The 18,875-nt window shown below is 36.2% G+C and overlaps 1 protein-coding gene across 3 annotated transcripts in view; it reads right to left on the reverse strand.

Annotated features, from left to right (window-relative positions):
- The window catches only part of MCPH1 (microcephalin 1), a 334,179-nt gene that overhangs the window by 21,343 nt on the left and 293,961 nt on the right, over positions 1 to 18,875 (reverse strand). For all 3 annotated transcript variants that reach the window (XM_020985229.2, XM_020985208.2, XM_078149738.1), the window contains one exon: positions 3,651 to 3,888. In XM_020985229.2, coding sequence (XP_020840888.1) covers positions 3,651 to 3,888 — 238 coding nt within the window. The remainder of the gene's footprint in view (positions 1 to 3,650; positions 3,889 to 18,875) is intronic.

Here is an 18,875-nt window from a genome sequence, read left to right on the forward strand (position 1 = left end):
AGCTTGTATTCCTAGAATATGCAGTTTAGTTAGGTTTCAAGGTGATTTATTTTTTGATTTCTTGTATGTGGTAGCTTCATAATATGACATAAAATATGTAAACAGTAAACTGAAATTCTTGGCTAAAATTTAAAAAATTTTTAGTGCATTTATTGTAGAGTCATTTATTGTTCCTTTTGTAGTAGTTTCAGTTTAACAACAAATTGCTGTGAGTTTTTTTTAAGAAATGTATTAATTTTTTCAACTGTTATTAGACTCTCTTTGTGAAGTAAAACACCTAGAGTCTATGGTTTGTAATTCTCAGCACAAAATTACTGTTGTACTAATAACAAATAAATGGTTTGTTGACCATATTTTTAAAGCAGACAAAAAAAAATTAAGGGGATTAGATTATCTTTTAAAATCCTTTCCAACCCAAAGTCCTAGGATCCTCAACAGAGTATTGGTGGTTAGTGTTTCACTGGGAGCTGGGGCTCTGCCTTTCCAAAACTGAGGGCTCATAGATAGAAGACTGACTTATTATAATGGAGGAATTATGTTCAAAAAATAAAGACTAATAAATATTTATCCCACTATTTTGGAGATAGGCAGTGATATAAATAGGGAGACACTTCATGAAGAAATTACAGCAGCGGGTGTGGTTAGGACAGGACTCCAACACTATCAACTTTATAATGTCTATAAAGAGGCTTTTGGTTCAAGTAATAATATGAACATAAAAAGAGTAATACTATCTCACAGAAGAAATTAGAAATACCTCAATAAACTCAAAGGCTTATGATAGTCACAGATCCCCATACCATACTACAAGGTGGCCATCATACCTTCTACTATTTCCACATGGACAATTTTTAGTTTATGATCTATTTTTGAGAGCTACCTGTTCTTATTTCATTGTAAAAGTATTGATTTTCCTTTTGATTTGTACTTAAGAAAGGTTTCACTTGTTCTTATAGTGACTTTAAACGATCTGGGGTGCAAAATTTGCTCTACAGGAATGTGTCTCTTTTTTTTTTAATAGAAGAGAAACGAAGATAAAATTCACTGGGGTTGATTTTGCATTATATGTGCTGTTAAGAATGCATCTGTTACCTATATCAAGAGAAATATATGTTACTATTTGTATTAAAGTCTTTTTTTTTTCTTTTTGGTGAGGCAATTGGGGTTAAGTGACTTGCCCAGGGTCACACAGCTAGTAAGTGTCACTTGTCTGAGTCCAGATTTGAACTCAGGTCCTCCTGACTCCAAGGCTGGAGCTCTATCCACTGCGCCACCTACCTGCTCTCCAGTATTTATACTGATATAGTATTTTTGTTGCATCAACAATATACACTTTTATTATACTGCTTACTTTTTAAGGTCTTTTCGTAATTATTTTTTTTCTTAGAGTCTCACCACTATTCTATGAAGGACATATAACAAGCATTATATCTCTAGTGCATTGAGAAGGAAACTGAGGCATAAAGAGGTTATATGACTTGCCCAAGGTTATAAAGTTAGTGGCAGAACTTGGCCTACAACCCTGATCTCATGTGTTATTTTCACTATCAGGTTTCCTCTGAAAACACTTATTTATGCACAGGAAGAGTTGACTTACAATTATCTATAAAACTCTTTCACTGTAATATCCCAGAAACAGAAGCATCTGAATTAAAGGTTACAAAAAATAAATGCTCTGAAATTTAAAGAGCTGGGGGAGTCATGACATGGTTGGCTGAACTAGGCTGGTATTTTGTGACTCAGCAGCCATTATTTTACATGGGTGAAGATATCAGAGGCTTGGGAGCCAAATATTTCAGCATACACAACAGCTGGATATCACCAAAAGCACAGATGGTAGACCAAAGGACAAACCAGAAAGAGAATGGGAATTCTATGATAGTGTATTAACAAAAACTCACTCCCCAGGTACACATTATGAAAGACAAGATGTAAATTCAGTGTGGATATAAGAAGTGAGGACATGACCAAGGAGGAGTAGGAACATCAGGGAATAGAAAGTTATTACAGGAACTATATAAAAGGAGCTAAATTGTTCATGGCTCTAAATAAAACTACACAAGAAACAGGAAAGGAGTATTAGGATTGTCCAACCTGGAAATAATAACAGTGCAGATCCAGATTTTGGCCCTCAGTACAGTGAAAAATTTCCAAGCTTTCAAAAGATTAGCTGTTGATGTGGGTTGTTGATATCAATTGTGTGCAAAGTTCCGTTAGCTGAATAATACATTTTCATGGCATAATTCTGCATTGCCAGAAGTCTTTGCCATTTTGTTAGAGTTCTATTAAAAATAAGAAACAAAAAAATGAGCTCTCCCTTACAAACACAGGAGAATTTTCAACATGGTATAGGAGAAAGAGACTTGAATCCACAGTCAGAGAACGAGTTCAAATCTTGTTCTGCCATTTCCTATACAAGTCAATTTCCCAATTCTAGGCATCAATTTCCTCATCTGGAAAATGAGGAGGTTGGAGCAGGATCTCTAAGGTCCTTCTCTATCTAAATCCTATGATTCCAGGCATGCTGTGCTATTTTGGTTAAACACTTCCTAACCTAGTAGATTCAAGCCTACTAAGTAAACTATGGAGCTTCCTTTGTTCAGAAAGGCATCAAAAGGGGCTTTTGGTTCTTGGCTCAGTAGTGTTAGAAAGTGGTGTTGTCGTTTAGTTGTGTCTGACTTTTTGTGACCCTATTTGGGGTTTTCTTGGCAAAGATACTAGAGCAGTTTGTCATTTCTTTCTCCAGCTCATTTCACAGATGAGGAACTGAGGGAAACAGGGTGACTTGCCCAGGGTCACACAATTAGTAAGTGTCTGAGGCCAGATCTTCCTGACTCCAGGCCTGACACTCTATGCACTACACTACTTAGCTGGCCTAGTACTATAAAGTAGCACTTGATAATTAATGTCCAAAATTAGTATTATCAAAATAATTTATTCTACATGGTAGTCTATCATAATCACTCTGCCAAATAACTTTTGTCATGTATCAGAGGAGTAGCTCAAAGTTCTATTTTATCCATGGAGCTTTTTCATGACCTGATCTGCCAGGAGCAATCTATTCCTTTCTCCCTCCCTGGGAATGGCTGTTGTACCTTTCGTGAACTTGTAAATTCTACTTTGCCATCAAGCCAACTAGCCTTCTCTTCCTCCCAAGTAACACCCATCTCCTATCTCTACCCTTTTGCCTTGACTCTCCTACAAGCCTCTCTCCTTAGCTCTCTGCCTCACTGAGTCCCTCTCTTCTTTTAATATGTGGCTCTAGCATGAAGCCTTTCTGAATCCCCACAACTATCTTATATTTAACTACTTTATATATGTTTGTGTTTTTTCATTTTATATTTGTGCTACATATATTTATATTTGCATATGTTTCTCCTGTTAGAATGTAAGCTCCCTACAAATACTATTTCTTTGTTCTTTGTACTTGTATCCCCACTTCTCAGCATGGTGCCTGGCATGCAGTAGGTACTTAATAAATACATTGCTGGATGGATCAATATTTATCTTTGCATCTCCCCTAGAGTGCAGAAGAGTATATTACTGGGTAGCAGGCACTTATGTTTACTGAGACCAGAACTCCATTTCAAACAATGTTTTCAACATAAGAATCACATTTTTTTTTCCTGAAGAGATAATCAGCTTCTTACCTAATATCCATTTTTCTGATAAATATTTGATCTCTGGCTGTTTCTTTCCTCTGTAGGGACCAATGTAGATACTGGCTGTGAAGGGGCTGCTGGACACTTGGCCTCCACAGAGCTGCACAAGTTCCCTCAGCTTGGCACAAGGGGGCTCACAGGCTGCAGTTATGAACATCACTGGCTGACCTGCAAAAAGGTCTCCTTGGTACTGACCTGTTGACAAATGGCGCTCCAGACGGCATATCTGTTGTGATTAAAAGAAAAGAGAAAAGAATTATGATAGTTCTCAACAGATTCATTCTAATTCCAAATCTCTTAGCTGTGAAGCTCATCTTCTTATTTGGGAAAAGAATGATTTGAATGCAAATTTTCACATTCTCAAGTAAGTTTGGAAAAGTCTGGAAAAAATTTGACCATGACATCCAATTGATATTTAGTATTTTCCAAGTGGGCAGCTAGGTGGTAGAGTAGATAGCATCCTGGGCCTGGAGTCAGGAAGACTCATCTTCCTGAATTCCAATCTGGCCTCTGATACTTACTAGCTATGTGACCCTAGGCAAGTCACTTAACCCTGTTTGCTTCAGTTCAATATCTGTAAAATAACCTTGAGAAGGAAATAACAAAACCATTCTAATAGCTTTGCTAAGAAAACACTAAATGGGGTCATAAAGATTTGTACATGACTGAAAAAATGACTGAACAACAACAAGGCAGCCTACAATAAAAAACAAACAAAACAACCCACTGCACACGCACGTTGGCTTACACCATATAAGCTGCTTATTTCCCCAGGTTTGAAAATTAACAACACCAAAATACGCAGGTAATCATTAGAACTGTGAATGTAAATGGGATGAACTCTCTCATAAAACAGAAGCAAATAGCAGAGTGGATAAAAAACCAGAATCCTACAAGAGACACACACAGAGTAAAGGTAAGGGGCTGGAGCAGAATCTATTATGCTTCATCTGAAGTAAAAAAAAAAAAGTAGCAATCCTGATCTTAGACAAAGTAAAAGCAAAAATAAACCTAATTAAAAGAGATAAGGAAGGAAACTAACTACATTTTGCTAAAATAGGCAATGAAGCAATCAAATTAGAAGAGCAAAGAATAGTCTACCTATCTGATCTATAGGGAGGGGAAGAATTCATGACTAAACAAGAGATAGAAACCATTATGAAATACAGAATAAATAATTTTGATCATGTTAAATTGAAAAGATTTTGTACAAAAAAAACCCATTGCAATCAAGATTAATTAATTAATTTTTTGGTGAGGCAATTGGGGTTAAGTGACTTGCTCAGTCACACAGCTAGTGAATATTACGTGTCTGGAGTCAGATTTGAACTCAGGTCCTCCTGACTCCGGGGCTGGTGCTCTATCCACTGTACCACCTAGCTGCCACTAATGAAACCAAGATCAGAAAGAAAGAAGAAAGCTGTGAAACAATCATTATGGCAAGCATCTCTGATAAAGGCCTCATTTCTTAAATGTATAGAAAACTGAGTCAAATTTATGAGAATGCAAGCCATTCTACAATTGATAAATGGTCAAAGGATATGAACAGGCAGTTTTCACATGAAAAAATCAAAGATATCTATAGGCATATGAAGAATGCTCTAAATCACTTCTGATTAGAGAAATGCAAATTAAAAGAATTCTGAAATACCATCTCACACCAATAAGATTGGCTAATATGACAAAAAAGGAAAATGATTAATATTGGAGAGGATATGGGAAAATTGGGACACTAATGCACTGTTGGTGGAGTTGTGAACTGATCCAACCATTCTTGAGAGCAATTTGAAACTATCCAAAGGGCAACCAAACTGTGCATACCTATCCTTTGATCCAGCAATACCACTACTAAGTCTGTATTCTAATGAGATCATAAAAAAGGGGAAAGGACCTACATATTTATAGTAGCTCTTTTCATGGTGGCAAAATATTGGAAATTGAAGGGATGTCCATCAACAAGGGGAATGGCTGAACAAGTGGTGGTATATGAATGTAATGGAATGCTACTGTGCAATAAGAAATGATGAACAGGCAGATTTCAGAAAAATTTGGGAAGACTTATACAAACTGATGCAAAGTGAAATGAGCAGAACCAGGAAAACATTGTACACAGTATCAGCAACATCATGTAATGATCAACTATGAACGACTCAGCTCTTTTCAGCAACACAATGATCCAAGACAAGTACAAAGGACTCATGAAAGAAAATGCCATCCATATCTGGATAAAGAACTGATAGATTCTGAATGTAGATCAAAGTATTTTTTTTACTTACATTATTATTTCTCATAGTTTTTTTCCCCTTTTAATTCATGTCTTCTTCCACAACTATGGCAAATATTGAAATATGCTTTACATGAGAATACTTGTATAAACTATATCTAACTGCCTACCATTTTCAGAAGATGGGAGGGGAGGAAGGAAAGGAGAAAAATTTGGAACTCAAAATCTTGTAAAAATGATTATTAAAAATTTTCTTGATATGTAATTGGAGAAAATAAAATATTATTTAAGAATAAAAAAGATGAATACCAATCTTAGAGTGGGAAAAAACTGTTCCCTATAATACATGAAACCTATCAAAGTAATTTAGATGATTAGATTAAGTTTACGTGAGACAGAATCCTAACTCAGTACAGGTGACTAGTGGACTCATGTGCAGCATCAGTATTAGTTCTTGTTCCTCCTGTAAGACTACAGTTCTAGGGATGCACAGTAACTTGTCCACTAAAAGATATAAATATTTCACAAAGCATTATTTGTCACTCAGTGTGGGGCTTACAGAAGGAATGAGTTTGTGTGTTCACCCATTCTAACTCAATTTTGTGGGTACCAATGATAGTCATCTCCTAGAAACACATTCAGGTACCTTATGACTCATCTTAACCCTGTCATTCCATAACCTTTTCTGAGCATAGTTATTAATATGGCAAGGAATGCATGGGGATAGACCACTAGACTCAGGAAGACCTAGGTTCAAGTCTTACTCTGCACATGCTGTTTGACTCTGGACAAATTATTTAACCTCTGAGTGCATCAGACAACTCTCTAAGACACCCGTGGCAAAGGTACCAAATTGCCTTTGTACAGGAATGTTTTTTACCAGGAGCTTCTTATATCAAAGAAATCACAGATCCTGTGATTAGCATATGCATTTATCTTTGGTATGGAATGACTACCCTATGTAGAGAGGTCCTAAAGTTTGTACTTGCAAAGTCATCACATTTATGACTCAAAAAAGCCTTTCTCCTTCCTTTTGCCACAGTTAGCAACTGGTTTTTACACAATCAGTTAATAATACCCAACTATGTGATCTTTAAAATTAAGCTTCTGTGGAGACAGGCAGTTCTCAGATTTATCTCCTTTGTAAATCTGGGTAAACCCTGAAAGTGAGTGGCAAATCCCTTCTTCCACCTCATTTCTTTACTATGCTGCCTGCATGTCAGAAAAATGCTGATGGTCACTGAAGTTGGTGGGGGAGTCAGGACTTACAGGCAAGGTGGCAGCAGTTAGGAAGAAAGAAAGAAACAGAACAGTGAGAGTTCCAAAACCCAAAGTACCTCAGGCCAAAGTTCCCAGAATATTTGAGAGAAGGATAAATGTTTTTTTTCCACTGGGTTTTCAGTCTTCTCTTTGAATGGGAGTTGTTATACTGGGATCCATGGACCCTCCCAAGGGTTCTGTGGATAGATTTATAGAGGTCTTTGAACTTGGATTGGAAAAATATAATATTTTCATTAGCCTCTAATTGAAATTTAGTATTTTCATAATTTAGTTCGAAACATTATTCGAAGAAGGTATCCATAGACTACTAGACTGCCACAGGGCACTAACAAAAAAAACCTCTCATTTTAGAAAAAGAAGCACGTGGGTGGAAAGTGGAACCCTCATTTTAGAAGGAATGAGTATGTTGGAGTCAAGGCTGTTAAATTTGCAGTATGAGCATTACTCCTTAGAAATCAGCAAATGGTACAAATCAGGACTCGATTTGCTATTTTTCAAAAATTTCTAGGCTTAAGAAAGTAATGGAGAAAGTGTTAATAATGCAGATTAAATTTAAAAGTGTGTCCTGTGTATTTTTTTTAAATTAATGAGCTGGTTGTTAAACATTTGCCAACATACACTAATTCTAGGCACGGGGCTATCCAATGAAAAAGCAATGGTTGGGGAATAGAAGGTTGTGCTCAAAAATGACAAGAAGGCCACTGGACTGTAGAGTACATGGAAGGGAGTTATGTCTAAGAAGGCTGCAAAAGCAGGAAGTGACCAGGTTGTAAAGGGCTTTAAATCACTTGAACTTTAGGAAAATCATTCTGTCAGCGGAGTGGATGATGGACTGGCCAGAGGAGAGCCTTTAGGTAGGGAGACCACCTAGAAGGCTATTGCAATAACCTAGGCCAAAGGTGATAAGGATTTGCATCAGGGTGGCAGCTGTGTAAGAAGACAGAAGGGAATACATATGATAGATATAGTAAACGTAGAAACAAAAAGACTTCACAAAGAGATTAGATATATGGACTGAGTGTGAATGAGTAGTTGAGGATAACACTTAACTTGTGAGACTGGGTGACTGTGGAGGATGATGGTGCCAATAACAGGAAACTGGAAAAAGGGAAAGGTTTTTCAAGAAGGTTAAAATGTTCTATATTGGACTTGAGTTTGAGATGGCTATGGGATATCCAGTATAATGTTGGTGATATAAGAAAAGGAAGTCAGAGATAGATAAATGTGAATCACCTGCATAGGGATAATAATTGAATCTATAGAAGCTGATAAGATCATCAAAGGAGAAAGTATAGAGGTAGAAGAGAATATAGTTACCCTTTCCACATGGCAGAGGTTTGGGGTGTGGCACCCTCATGACCTGGAAAATCCGTGTAAAATTTTTTGACTCTCCCTTCGCACCAGAGAAGAAATCTGAATTATTATAGTATTAAAATATAAACATGTTGATATTATACAATATTACGCATATATTTTATGCATTTCTGAGTTTCTAAACTTTTCCTGCGTTGCCTGTTGGCCTTTGTGTGCCATCTGCAGCTTCTGCCAAACTTCCAAAAAATTTCCATTTAATTTCTTATTCTGACCTGCAATATATTGAAACCACAATGGAGAAAGTCATGAAGTAAAAGGGATAACTGTATAGCTTAGGTCAGAACCTTGGGATTCATGCATGCTTACTGGGAATGACCTAGAGAAAGATCCAGCAAAGGAGATTTAGAAGGAGCAATCAGATAGGTAGGAGGGGAACCAGGGGAAAACAGTGTCATGAAAACCTGAAGAGGAAAGAGTATACAGGAGAAGAGTGTGATAAATAGTGCCAAAAGTTGCAAAGGTCAAGAAGGAAGGGGAAAATGAGAGTGAGGGTTGATTAAGAGATGGATTATTTTTAAGCAATTGAACTCTTAAAAAGCATATGGGAAACAAAGAGAGTGAAAAGCATAAGAATAGAATGGAAGAAAATATATAATTAATAATCAAAATTGAATGTGTTCAGCCCATTGAGTGAGCTGAACAGGATACCAGAATGGATTAGAAAGTAGAATCCAATTACATATTGTTTACAACAAACACATTTGAAAGAGAAAGATACAGAATTTAAGTACACTGCTAGAGCAAAATCTATTATACTTTAGCTGAATAAAAAAAAAAGGTATGGCTAACAATCATTATCTCAGACAAAGCAACAATAAAAAAGGAACAAGTGAAAAGAAAAACTACAGTTTCCTGAAGGGTACGATAAACAATGAACTCAAAACAATAGTAAACATGTATGTACCAAATGGCATAGTATCCAAATTCTTAAAGGAAATGTTAAATGAGTTACAGGGAGGAAGAGACAAAACCATAACAACAGAGAACCTCATTTTGCCTGTCTCAGACCTAAATTAGTCTAACCAAAAAATAATACAATTTGAAATGAAGACTGTGAATAGAATTCTAGAAAATTCTTCAGAGGAGCCAAAGAAAGGAGTGCAAGGCCCAGGTGAGCAGGTGTCCTCCAGGGGCCAGATTCTCCACCCACATCCCTAGAGCTTCAGTGTTGTTTATTCCAGCCTAACATCAGGTAAGCTGCCAGAACCCTACAGCCTCCAACTGCCAGTACCTGAGGCCCCAGCACACAAAGCCAGTGACCAGGCCTCGAGTCCCCAGGACAAGAAGTTTTGGGTGAGTGCCCCCAGCTCTCCAAGAGGAAAGCTCAATTTTTTTTAAAAGTCAGGAAATAAGCAACCACCATGAGCAAAAAGAAACACACAATGACCATGATTCTTATTATAGGGACAGGGAAGATCAAGGCAGAAATTCAGAAGAGGATAACACTGTCAATATACTCACATCCAAAACCTCAAAAGGGAATATGAACTGGTCTCCAGCCCAAAAAGACTTCTTAGTTGATCTCAATAAGGATTTTAAAAGTCAAATAAGAGAGGTAGAAGAAAAATTCAGAAAAGAAATGAGAGTCAATAGCTTGGAAAAGGTAGAAAATTGTTCATTTCCCACCAGCTGCTCTGTTTGCTTTCAACTCCAACATCATCATTCCCTGGCCCCTCCCCTATACCAGGATTAGCTCATTGCCAGGAAATATCATCACAGAGATTGCTTCAGCTTTGATACTCATACCTCATCAGCAACCCAGAGCAATCTACCTCTTTGACTGGAGGGCTGAGCAAAAAACTCCTCCCTAATCCTCCCTCCTTAGAGAGCTCAGAATTCCCAGACATCTCTTCATTTTCCACCAGCTACTCTGCTTGGTTTAGACTCCAACATAACCATACCCTAATGCTGGATACATTCTGCTCCCCATCAGCTTTTTGTGTATTGTCCTTTCCCATTAGATTACAAATTCCTTGAGTTCAGAGTCTGTCTTTCATTTTATTATTTGTATCACCAGAGCTTAGCATAGTGACTGGCACATAATAGGCTCTTACTAAATATTTATTATATTGTAATGTAGAAAAGTTAGATATGATAGAACTCTGGGGATTACTGAATGGGAACAGAAAGGAGTATGCATATACTCATGTGCATAGAACCTTCACAAAAATTGATCATACATGTATTAAGGCATAAAAACTTCACAAAATCCCCAAAGCACAAATGCTAAACATAGCTTTTACATAAAATAATATAAAAGTTATATTAAATAAAGGGCCTTTGAAGCAAATATTAAAAATTAGTTGGAGATTAAATAACTTAATCCTAAAGAACAAACAGATCCAAAGAACAAATCATAGAAACAGTTAAGAATTTAATTAAAGATAATGACAGCAATGAGACAATAGATCAAAATTTTTGAGATGTAACCAAGGTAGTACAAAGGGGAATATTTACATCTCTAAAAATTTTCATAAATAAAAGAAAGAATGGATTGGGAATGCAACTTTAAAAAAACCCTAGAAAACCAACAAATTAAAAGCCCCTAATGAAACATCAAAATAGAAATCTTGAAAATCAAAGATGAGATTAACAAAATTGAAAGAAAAAAATTTGAATTAATAAATAAAACTAGGAATTACTTTTTGAGAAATAATAAAATGGATAAACTATTAGCTAACAATTTAAAAAAGAAAAAAATTGCTAGTGTCAAATTATTAGTGTCAAAAATGAAAAAGGGAATTCATAATTAATGAAGAAATAAAAGAAAGTATTAGTAGCTATGTTGTCTAATTGTAAGGCAATGAAACTGATAATCTAAATCAAATGGATGAATATTTATAAAAATATAAAATGTCCAGATCAACTGATCAGGAAATAGAGGATTTGAATAACCAAATCTTACAAAAAGAAACTGAATAAGCCATAAATAAACTCCTAAAGGAAAAAAAAGAACCCAGGACCATATGAATCTACAAACAAGTTCTACTAACCATTTAAAGAGGTTAATTCTAATATTGTATAAAATGTTTGAAAAATAGGAAGACGAGGGGCAGATAGGTGGCACAGTGGATAAAGCACTGGCCCTGGAGTTAGGAGGACCTGAGTTCAAATTTGATCTCGGATCAGACACTTGACACTTACTAGCTGTGTGACCCCAGGCAAGTCACTTAACCCAAATTGCCTCGCCAAAAAAAAAAAAAAGGAAAAGGAGTCCTTTCAAATTCCTTCTATGATATGGCCCTGATATCTAAACCAGGTAGAATCAAAATACAGAAAGAAAACTATAGAGCAATATCCCTAATATCCCTAGTGAATATTGATGCAAAAATTTAAGTAAAATATTCTCTAGGAGACTATGGTAAAATAACACAAATATCAGAGATAGGGAAGGGAGGGGAGTATGTCCACTGCAGGGGTTATGGTCTAGGGGGAAAAAAAACTGAGGAATGGAAGGATTAGAGATCACAATGAGGATGAAGAACAGGGTTGGAGGTCATGAGGCAGAGAGAAAGATGAAATGATATAAGATTATGATCTGATAAACAATTTTGGAGTTCAAGATTATGGAACACTTGTGGGTGATGGCAAAAATAAGGGTATGTCCATCTTTAAGTACATGAGGTTGAGTGGAGGAGTAGGTCATAGGAACTGAGTAGATTGAAGAACTGGTAAATTAGGGTGTATGAGGGAGTATCACATGTTGATACCTTTAGTATGGAGACAGTAAATGAGGAAAGAAAAACTGTGAACTTAAAAAATAAGGCCCAGAAATGGATCATAATAGGATCATTTGGAGATAAAAGGGACCTTAGAGCCATCCAGTTCGACCCCTTTATTATAAAGTTTAGAAAGGAAAGCTTGTAGATATTAAGGCACTTGTCCAAGTTCATGCAGGTCACAGAAGGCACAGTCAGGATTTGAATCCAGGTTCAAATGCAAATTCACTATTCTTTCCACTTTAATATACAGGGAATGACTTACCCAAGGTAGGCCACTAAATTAATTAATCACTGAAACAGTGGGGATTCTACTAACTCCTGATTCAGTGTCCCTCCCATAATATCATGTTGCTTCTCCTGTTTTAAGAAATCACAAATCCTGCATAGAAACAAGACCTCCTTGAATCTATCTGTGACTTTTTTGAATCAACCTAATGAACTTCTTTTAAAGTAGACCATTTTACTATCTTCACTCATCAACAAATTTTCCTTTTGACAATATGAGTAATATTTTATATTTAACAGCCTGGGGATCTCAAACTGCTTTAAGCATTTGCTAATAATATTCACTACATCTTTGTGAGACAGATGACAAAGGGTTACTTACATTTATTTTCCTCATGAAAAAAACTCTGGTCAAAGAAGGCTGAGAGATTTCCCTTGTGCCAAATAATGAGTCTTCAATGAATCTTTTCTAATCACTTTCCCTAAAACCACTGGACCATGCTTTTTTTTTTTTAATAATATCACAAGATCGGTGTCTTCACTTCCACGTATTTTCAGGCTTCATCAAAATGTAAACTGACAACAAATTTCTCTCTCATTTGATATTAGCACTACATACTTTGATTGATTTATTAATAAATAGTCCAACCAAGTATGTGGTATAAATAACCATAACAGCCAATGATCTTAACAATTACACTTCTTGAAACTTAAGATTTGAATTAAACAGGTAAACAAGCAAAATGCTCCATTGTTTGTTTAGAATCAAAGATTGCAAAGGGATGAAGGGCATCTATCTTTGGTGGTTAAATAGTTTAATCCCCCTTTTGAAATAACCAGCAACATCTGCTAGGATGTGTTTCAAAAGGAAAGGAAAATAATCTTCTTTAGAACTCAATTCAATTTAATTATTTAAAGCTAATAATAAGACTGAGGTCCCTAGGCCTTTCTACTTCTAGGCTTCTTTTGTTAGCCCACATGCCAAGGTTTCTAACTTGAAACTAATGAGCACTGCAATCTCTATTTATGTTAAAAATCCAATGAGACATGCTATTTTAAATGGAAGGCATATAATTGAACTTGATTCTAATACTGCTGGGTCATATATTTCCAGGATTTAGGTTTAAAAGAGATTGCTGTACTCTGAGCATTTGGACATGTTTTTCTTTCATATATTTATTTGTTGAGGTCAAAAGGAAAAATGGTTGCCCTGTATAGCAGGCTTGCTAACACATATCTATTAAATTTACCTCTTAGGAAGGGAGTAATTAAGACAAGATTAATAGCTAGGAGGATCTTAGGAATCAGGCTCATTCCTCAAACTATAATGTAGGTCCTCTAGAATTTTAGAATTGAGAGAGCACTAAAGGTCATTTAGTCCTGGCCGGTGGACATACAATTCTATTTAATGAAAAAATTTCCTTTATAACAGCTTTAATAAGTGGCCACCCAGCCTCTGCTTGACCACTTTCAATATCAGGGAGCTCACTACTTAGTAAGACAGCCCAATCCACTTCAAAACAACTCTAATGATTAGGAACCCAAATCTACTTTCCTATAGTTTTCATCTACCCACCAGAAAAACAAATCTGTGTCTTTTTACTGAGAGGGAGAAATAACTGAAGATGGGGATTATGTTTATTCTCTCAAGTCTTTTCTAACAGCCTAAATATCCTCAATTCTTTAGTTTTTCCTGTTACAGCATAGTTACCAACTCCCCTCACCACCCTCGCTGCCTCCTAGTGGACATACTCTAGCCTAGCTATTAACAACAGTTTTCCCTTCAGACACCATTCTTAATTTTCTTGCTATATATAATGAAGATGATTCAAGATTATAGGAGGGAAAGTAACCTTAACATTTTAATCTTTATGATGCTGCTTCTCCTCTGAATGATGTACTAAAATTCAACAAATATTTGTTAAGTACCTACTATGTGAAAGATACTATAGAGTAAAGAAAACTGGACTTGGAGTTAGGTGATCTGCATTTGAATCCCTGTCAAGTTGCTTCCTATCAGTGTGACTGTGGGCAAATTACTTAATATTTCCAGTTTCTTGAGTTTCCTCTAGAGTAAAATGGTTATAATAATTTGGTCTCTTTCTAATTCAAAAGGTTGTTGAGAAGATTAAAGAGATAATGCCTGAAAAGGGATTTGTAAAACTAAGGCATGTTATAAACAATTCATCATGACTATATCACCTATTTCCAGGTCCCATATTACTGAGGCATGAATTTTATATAACATTAAGACATTTAAATCATTTGTGAAATGAGTATTATATTATAGTTGACATATTTTTAAAGCTCTACCATCATAGTACAATCTATAGGAGCTAGGGCTAACAAAGAAAGTTAAAGGATCACAGATTTAGAACTCGAAGTGACCTCTCAGTCCTCTCATTGTCACAGATAATTTGGCATATTCAATCAAAGTCAACTAACTTTTCTAGAGGCTATCTGTGAATTCTTTTACTTGGTGCACTGATTTCTATATTTAGAAAGTCTGGAACAGTTCTCTTGCACTATGTTTTTTGACTTATTATGTTCTTCTAGGAGGTCAATATCCCTTAAGTTGTCTCTTTGAATCTTGTATTGATCAATGTGTTCTGCTTGTACAGAGATCACATATTCTTTTTACATGACTGCTTTTTGCTCTCTTCTCCCAGACTGTCCTTCACTTCTAATATGTTTTTATTCTAATCAGTTAGTCTCTCTTTTGCTTCTTTGGAAGGACTCATATTGTGGATTTGTGGACTTACTCTCTTCTTCTAGTTTTACTTCTTAGGCTAGGACAGCTAGATAGTGCAGTGGATAGAATGCAGGGCCTAGAGTCAGGAAAACATTTTCCTGAGTTCCAATCTATCCTTAGGCACTTACTAACTAACTGTGTGACCCTGAGCAAGTCACTGAACTCTGTTTGCATCAGTTTCCTCATCTATAAAATGAGCTGGACAAAGAAATAGCAAATCATTCCAGTATCTTTGCCAAGAAAACCCCAAATGGGGTCACAAAGACTTGACACGACTCAAAAATGACTGAACAACAATAGTCACACTTCTTAGGCTTCTCTCAATTAATAATTTAAAATCATATTTGGAATTTTCTTCTCTTTACTCATATTTCCAATCTCAGCTTTTAGATTGGGTCTTTGTGGTTGGTTCTACTTCCTGAGTTACTCTTGGATGGGATGGTCAAACCCTGCTTAATTCTAGATGTGGTAGCTCAGACTAGGCCCTACCCTCTGCAGGAATTCCTGGGTTTTGGTCCTATCTCTGTTGCTATGACTTCTAGTGGCACAACTCATGTTTTGGCCTTGGCTCATTCTGTTTCTTTCTCCTAGCACAGTCCAGAACCCGAATTGCCTCTATCCCTTGCTGTGACCTTGATAAACCCCAATTTGAAGTTGATGTTTCCACTGGCAGCAGGCCTCCTACTATAACCCCAAGTGCTGTTGTGGCCCCTTCTCCTATTGTGGCTCCTGTTATGGCCCAGAAGTGGTCTGACTGTGATCTATGCTGCTTGACCTGTCTCTGCCATCACTTATGCTTGGGCCAGCTAAGTGGTACAGTAGATACAGTGCTAGGCCTCAAGCACCTGAGTTCAAACCTCAGACACTCACCTCAAATGAGGTAATGTGTAAAGAGCTTTGCAAATATTAAAGCTCCAAATAAATGTCACATTATTTATAAATGAATAATTATCATTATTTAATCACTTATTCAAATGAATCCAGATACTACAGGCTGAAATAGAAGAAGGAAAAAAGATAGAACCTACAGAAATTAAGGTTTATTTTTTTTGTGTGTGTGTATATGTCATTTAACTTTCAATTAACCAGACAGTTATCTAATTAACTAAGTTGAAAGAGCAATTTTAGATCATCAGAACACAGATTTTGAGCTTAAAAGGGACCTTATTGGGTATGTGGTTCAACTCCTTCATTTTCTAGATGAAGAAACTGAGGTCAAGGGTGCCCAAGGTTGTATGGGTAACAATCACAGGAGGTAGCATTTGAACTAGATACTCTGACTCCAGAATGAAAGCTCCTTCCTTTGTCCTTTCTATTGTGCCATACTGTCTCCTAATATTACACAAAAGGTTCCCTCTTTGTATTTAAAATAGTTAAAAAATGAAAATGATATACACAAAGTTATACACATATACACAAAATTATAAAATAATTTTCATTGGAATGCAGTAATAATATGGACTTTGAAGGAAAAACAAAAGTGTTGTCTCAAAGTTGGAAAAAAAAATCTAGGCTGTTGACAATTTCTTTAACAGGTTTTTCCCCTAATACTGTCGTATATGTTGGCAGGAAAGTTGCACTTCTCTTAAATCATAAGGACTGATAAGAAAGTCTAATTACAACAATATATTTTCTAAAAGACCAAGTTCCAGGGGGAACACTGCATGAAAAAGTTGGCAAATACATCTACTGTTTGGCTGCGAGTCAATTTCAGATCAGCCCGTTGCAAACATTTCTGAGGGAAGGAGAAAAACTACCAACTTCAAAAAAAATTTTAACTTTTAAAAATAAATATGAAATTACTTTGAAAACACTGTCCACTTTATGGCAGTGAAAAATGGTTTTTAAAAAGATTTTTATGGGTTGACTGGTTTTATTCCCTAAAAACTACTTGTGTTTTGGTTAGACAAAACATGTGTGTGCTTCTGTGTACACATATTCAGAGAACAAACCTTAATTTCGGTAGGTCCTATCTTGTTTCCTTTTTTTTCTGGCCTATAAAATCAGGACTGACTTAAATAAGCAGTTAAATAATGATAATTATTATTCATTTATGAATAATATTTAGAGCTTTAAGGTTTGCAAAGTGCTTTATACATATTATCTCATTTGATCCTCACAACAATCCTTTGAGGTGGGTGCTATTATTATCCTCATCTTACAGATAAGGAAAGGAAGACATAGATCAAGTGACTTGCCTACTAGGGTCATATAGTTAGTGAGGGTCTGATGGCAGATTTGAACTCAGGTCTTCCTGAGTTCCTGCCTCCAAGACTAGCACTTTATTTCCTATATATACACTTTGCTGCCTCACCATAAGATTTCGTCTACTTTAGAACAGATCTTGCTCTTTCCTTTATTGCATGATCTAGAAGCATAAGAAAATAAAAGTGTCTCAGCCTAGCAAGCCTGGCATAATTTCAGAAAATCATACCTCCTATAAGTTGGTATTGGATTCATGGTCACAGTAAGCTCACAGTTATGTGTTAGAGTGCGTGAAGCCTGAGCCCATGGACAAAGCGGTGCCTGAAATTCTATATGGTGGTAATCTTTTGAACTTCACAGTATATATTACCTATAATCACATTCATCTCAATGTATTAACTATAATAATTTTCATCCCTACTGGAATGGCTAACAGAGAATGAACACTTCCAACCACAGTAGCTGCTTTTTTTTTTTTGGCCTTTTGGTAAGGCAATTGGGGTTAAACGACTTGCCCAGGGTCACACAGCTAGTAAGTGTCAAGTGTCTGAGGTAGGATTTGAACTCAGGTCCTCCTGACTCCAGGGCTGGTGCTCTACCCACTGTGCCACCTAGCTGCCCCACAGTAGCTTCTGAAGACCTTCTACTAAAGCACACAAAGATTATGATCCTTATCTGTGAAGACATGACCCTTATAGACAAAACCTCAGAAGAAGTAAGTAATCCCTATAATTACTAGTATAAAACAGTAATTAAATATATTTTCTGTGGGGATATAAATAACTTGTTGCTTCTAATTATTTTTTCTCATTAAGTTTCTGGACAGCCTTCAACTATTCCTATTCATAATCATACCCACTAACACACCAGTGCCTGGGCTGGCACACAGAGCAGGTATTCTATGTTAGTGAGCTGGGTAATTCTTCCTGCCAGCTTTAGGTACAGGAAATAGCTCTGCAGAAACAAAATGGAGAAGCACTTCTAGTCCAATTATAAAAAGCTACAAGATGCCAACCCCAAAGAAAATCTTATTTTATAATAGTGAAAACGTCAATGACTTCTACTTCAGGATATCACAGAATCACAGAATATCTGATTTGGAAAGACCCTTATAACTCATCCAGTTCCACTTTTTTTTATTGTAAGGAATGAGGTCCAGGAGAGGTGGAACCATTTGCCCAAGGTTACCCATCTAATTCTAGGAAGTTAAGTCTAGTTCTTTATCCCCTACTTTAATATACTTTTCACTACACCACACTGAATCCATCGATTACCTTTTAGTGACAAAGGCAAAGATGACTTCCTAATGTCAAAGACCTTGGTAAATCTTATGTCTTCTCTAATGAAAAAAAGCAAAGAAAAAAGTGCAGTGTCTATAGATGTATTATTTCATAAAAGTCCCCTTTATTTTTTAAAACAGGGTGGGAGGA

This window comes from Phascolarctos cinereus, unplaced genomic scaffold (genome assembly GCF_003287225.1).
Source record: "Phascolarctos cinereus isolate Bilbo 61053 unplaced genomic scaffold, phaCin_HiC Scaffold_2;HRSCAF=192, whole genome shotgun sequence".
NCBI lineage: Eukaryota > Metazoa > Chordata > Mammalia > Diprotodontia > Phascolarctidae > Phascolarctos > Phascolarctos cinereus.